Source organism: Cebus imitator, unplaced genomic scaffold, assembly GCF_001604975.1.
Source record: "Cebus imitator isolate Cc_AM_T3 unplaced genomic scaffold, Cebus_imitator-1.0 Scaffold170, whole genome shotgun sequence".
Classification (NCBI taxonomy): Eukaryota; Metazoa; Chordata; class Mammalia; order Primates; family Cebidae; genus Cebus; species Cebus imitator.
This window is the reverse complement of record NW_016107485.1, coordinates 67,984-72,169: the sequence shown is the minus strand read 5'-3', so window position 1 is coordinate 72,169 and position 4,186 is coordinate 67,984. Positions and strand designations below refer to the sequence as shown.

Below are 4,186 nucleotides of genomic sequence, written 5' to 3'. Positions count from 1 at the left end.
AAAAAAAAAAAAAAAAAAAAAAAAAAAAAAAAAAAAAAAAAAAAAAAAAAAAAAAAAAAAAAAAAAAACTACACATTACTAGCAGCTTTATTCATAATTGCCAAAACTTCGAAGCAACCAAGACATCCTTCAGTAGTTGAATGGATAAATTGGTACTTATAGACAAGGGAATCTTATCTGGCACTTTGAAAAAATTAGCTTTCAAATCATTAGAAGATGGTGAGGAAGCTTAAATGCATATTACTAAGTGAAAGAAGCCAATTTGAAAAGGGCATAAGGCTGGGCATGGTGGCTCACACCTGTAATCCCAGCACTTTGGGAGGCTGAGGCAGGCGGGTCACCTGAGGTTAAGTTTGAGACCAGCCTGACCAACATGGTGAAACCGTTTCACCATGTATTTTTGTACTAAAAATACAAAATTTAGCCGGGTGTGGTGGCAGGTACCTGTAATCCCAACTACTCGAGAGTCTGAGGCAGGAGAATCACTTAAACCCGGGAGGCAGAGGTTGCAGTGAGCCGAGATGATTGCACCATTGCATTACAGCCTGGGTGACAGAATGAGACTGCCTCAAAAAAAAAAAAGTGGCCACATGCCACATACTGTGTAACCCCACCAGTGACATTCTAGAAGAGGCATACTGGAGACAGTAAAAAATCAGAGGTTGCCAGGGGCTGGAGATCAAAGATACGACTAGGTAGAACACAGGATTTTTAGGTCAGCGTAACTATTCTGTATGACACTATGATGATGGCTACATGTCCTTATACATTTGTCAAAACCCATAGAATATACAACACCAAGAGTAAACCCTAATGTAAACTATGGCTGTTGGGTGATAATGATGTGTCAATGTATTTTCACGGATTGTAACAAATGCACCCCTCTGGTAAGGAGTATTAATAGTTAGGAAGGCTGTGTGTGTATATAGAGGCAGTGGGTACACATTTCCTGCTTAATTTTGTTATAAAACTAAAAACTTGTCTTAAAAATGTATTTTTAGGCTGGGTGTGGTGGCTCACGCCTGTAATCCAAGCACTTTGGAGGCCAAGGTGGGCAGATCACCTGAGGTTGTGAGTTCAAGACCAGCCTGACCAATACGGTGAAACCCCGTCTTTAATAAGTAAAAATATGTTTTTAAGAAGTTATCCAGCTGGGCCGTGGTGGCTCACACCTGTAATCCCAGCATGTTGGGAGGCTGAGGCAGGTGGATCATGAGGTCAGGAGATCTAGACCATTCTGGCCAACATGGTGAAACCCTGTCTCTATTAAAAATACAAAAATTAGCTGGGCATGGCACGTGATTGTAATCTCAGCTACTCAAGAGGCTGAGGAAGCAGAATCGCTTTAACCAGGGAGTTTGAGGTTCCAGTGAGCCAAGATCATGCCACTGCATTCCAGCCTAGTGACTGAGTGAGACTCCATGCCAAAAAAAAAAAAAAAAAAAAAAGTTATCTAGAAATTGATGCACAGAGAAGGCTAAGAATCCCATTTGGTCATGAGAATGAGGTAGTTTTCCTTCTATATAGTAAAGCAGCAACTCTTCTATTATACATAAACACCTCTTTAGGTTAATCAATTTTTCTTTTTTTTTGAGACAGAGTTTCACTCTTGTTGCCCAGGGTGTGATCTGAGCTCAATGCAACCTCCACTCCCAGGTTCAAGGATTCTCCTGTTTCAGCCTCCTGAGTAGCTGGGATTACAGGCGCCACCCACCACGCCCAGCTAATTTAGTATTCTTAGTAGAGATGGGGTTTCACCGTGTTGGCCAGGCTGGTCTTGAATTCCCAACCTCAGGTAATCTGCCCACCTCGGCCTCTCAAAGAGCTGGGATAATAGGTATGAGCCACTGTGGCTGGCAGGTTAATCCATTTCTCAACCTACTAGGGACTCCATGTCTACTCAGATTGAATTTAATCCCAAACATTCTGTTCCCCACCTCCCCCACCCGATGGAGGAAAGATGTAAATAACAATCTCTTAGCTTTTTCAGTTCATTAAAGTTTGAAGCATGGAGTGCCACACTCTCACCGAAGCTCTGCAGCCTTCTGAGCACACTCCAAAGAGCTTCTGTTTTCAAAATTTTCATCTTTAGACCACATTTTCTTAGGGGACTTGGGTGGCTCTTCCACTTGCATGGTATTGCTGGTCATGATGGGGGCACTGTTAGGCATGCATACAACAATGGGATTAGTCATACTTATGACATTGCTGAAAGGAATTATACTGTTAGAACCAGAATCACTAAATACAAAAGCGATAATTGGAAACTGTTGTTACAGGTTTAGAATTGGGTTCTCACACATGTAAAAAGTTAAATGAGTCAGTAATCTTGGTACACGACGAGAAAAATCTTATAAAATATAGCTTCCAAATGTCAAACAAAAACAAATGAATTATGATCTAAGGAACAAAATAGGAATGGAAAGGGAGAATAACTTCAATTGAGAGAAGGACCTTTGTAAGGTCCAGCTCTACAGGGTTCTGAGCCCCTCCCTGCTGGTGCGGAGATGAGAAATTGTAGAAATAAAAGATGCAAGACACAGAGATAGAGAAAAGAGTTTGGGTTTGGGGGTCCACTGCCAACCAAATCGCGGAGTCCTGAAGTGGCCGCGAATGCCGGGATGCCCTCACTTTTACCGAGTTGCAAATCTGGGGGCAGGTTAGGTAGGGTGTGGTCTTGGTCAGAGACGGGGGCAGGGTAGATAGGGTGTGGCAGTGATAGGGTCAAGTATATCACATGTCATTCAGGGAGGGGGCTCAGGAATTTCTGGCACCCGAAGTAAGGTAAGGAACATAATTCATCAGCACTTTTTCCATACTTATCAAAAAGAACTACAAGATTTATTTTACTATTACTGATTATCTAAGAAAAAAGGAACATAAGAGTAGCCATGGAACGTGACCACTGAAGCACAGCATCACAGAGATAGTTAAGCGCCCGGATGTCTGTGGGTTCACCTGACAGCCATTAGGCCTTACCACAAGAGCTTGGAGAAGCTGAGTTTTCTCCTAACTCCTCTGGGGAAGGAGGAAGTCTCAGCTATTTTGGACGTTGCCTTCCTTAGCTGAACAGTGGGCGCTTTTCCAGTGCTGGCACTGCCGCACAGCCAAGGCACCCTCCAGCAGCCCTTATGCGGGCGCGTGACAGAGGGCTTAGAGCATCTTGCCTTAGTGTCATTCTTTTCACAATGTCACCCCAGGTTCACACTTCCTGAGAGGCATTAGTAAAAGAATTAAGATCACCTATGAATAACTACTAGGGTTATATTTCTAATTACTTTCTTCATTATTTATATGGAAATAGGCTGAGGCTTTTTGCTCCTGCCTTGGGGCTTAAAGGATCTCTCCCCTACAGACCTTTATTTCAATTTCCTCAGAGGACAGAGAGAAGCCTTTTTTCCATTTTTAAGCAATGACGTTGGAATTTGACCTAGGGTTGACTTTCATCTTCTCTGATCAGGCTGAAAAGACTCAAATCACCAACATTCACTTGTTCCCTAAATTATGCCTTTCTAATTAAAGTGGCAGGAATAACAACATGGGATAAATGACAAGAACTCACAGTTCGCTGGGTTCACTGGCTATTTCACCTCTGGTGTTTTCACTTGTCGCATGCTCCTTAAACGACGGAGGGGCTGTGTAGCTTAGCCTGTCCCTTGGCCCTAAAAGTTTAGACAGAAGATGCAGACTCAGAGGTTCCTTCTCTTCACTTTGGAGCACCCCCACCTTTGTCTCTGTACAGGGGAGCTTCTTTCCTTCTTCCCCCTTCTCTTGCTTATTAAACTCCCTGTTCCTTAAAACTCAAAAAGGATGTAGACCCTGGCAATACCCTCCAGAAAACCAAATGCTGAAACACACAGGCTCGAGCATTCAAAGTCTTGAGACCTGGGTGAAATCCTTATAGGACTATTGGTCCTCAAGGAGTTTTTTTTTTTTTTAAACTCTTGGAAAGAACTGCAACCAAAGTCAGCTGAACTATAGACCCTCAAGTGAGCAAGTACAAATAGGAAGAAAAAAAAGATGGAAGCTTGTCCAGGGCAGAGACTGTATCCAACTGTAACCATCTTTATCTCTAGTGCCCAGTACATAAGGGGTACCCAGTTATGCTGAACTGTTAAATGGATCTGAAATTTAAATTCATGCATTTTTCTACCCCCCCCCCTTTTTTTTTTTTTTTTTTTTTTTT

General features: G+C 42.5%; 1 protein-coding gene across 1 annotated transcript in view; it reads right to left on the bottom strand.

Moving 5' to 3' along the window:
* Window positions 1–4,186, bottom strand: part of RPGRIP1 (RPGR interacting protein 1) — a 90,607-nt gene that overhangs the window by 69,206 nt on the left and 17,215 nt on the right. The window contains exons 4-5 of the mRNA XM_037744282.1: window positions 3,563–3,662; window positions 2,029–2,208 (exon numbers count right to left, since the gene is read on the bottom strand). Coding sequence (XP_037600210.1) covers window positions 2,029–2,208; window positions 3,563–3,662 — 280 coding nt within the window. The remainder of the gene's footprint in view (window positions 1–2,028; window positions 2,209–3,562; window positions 3,663–4,186) is intronic.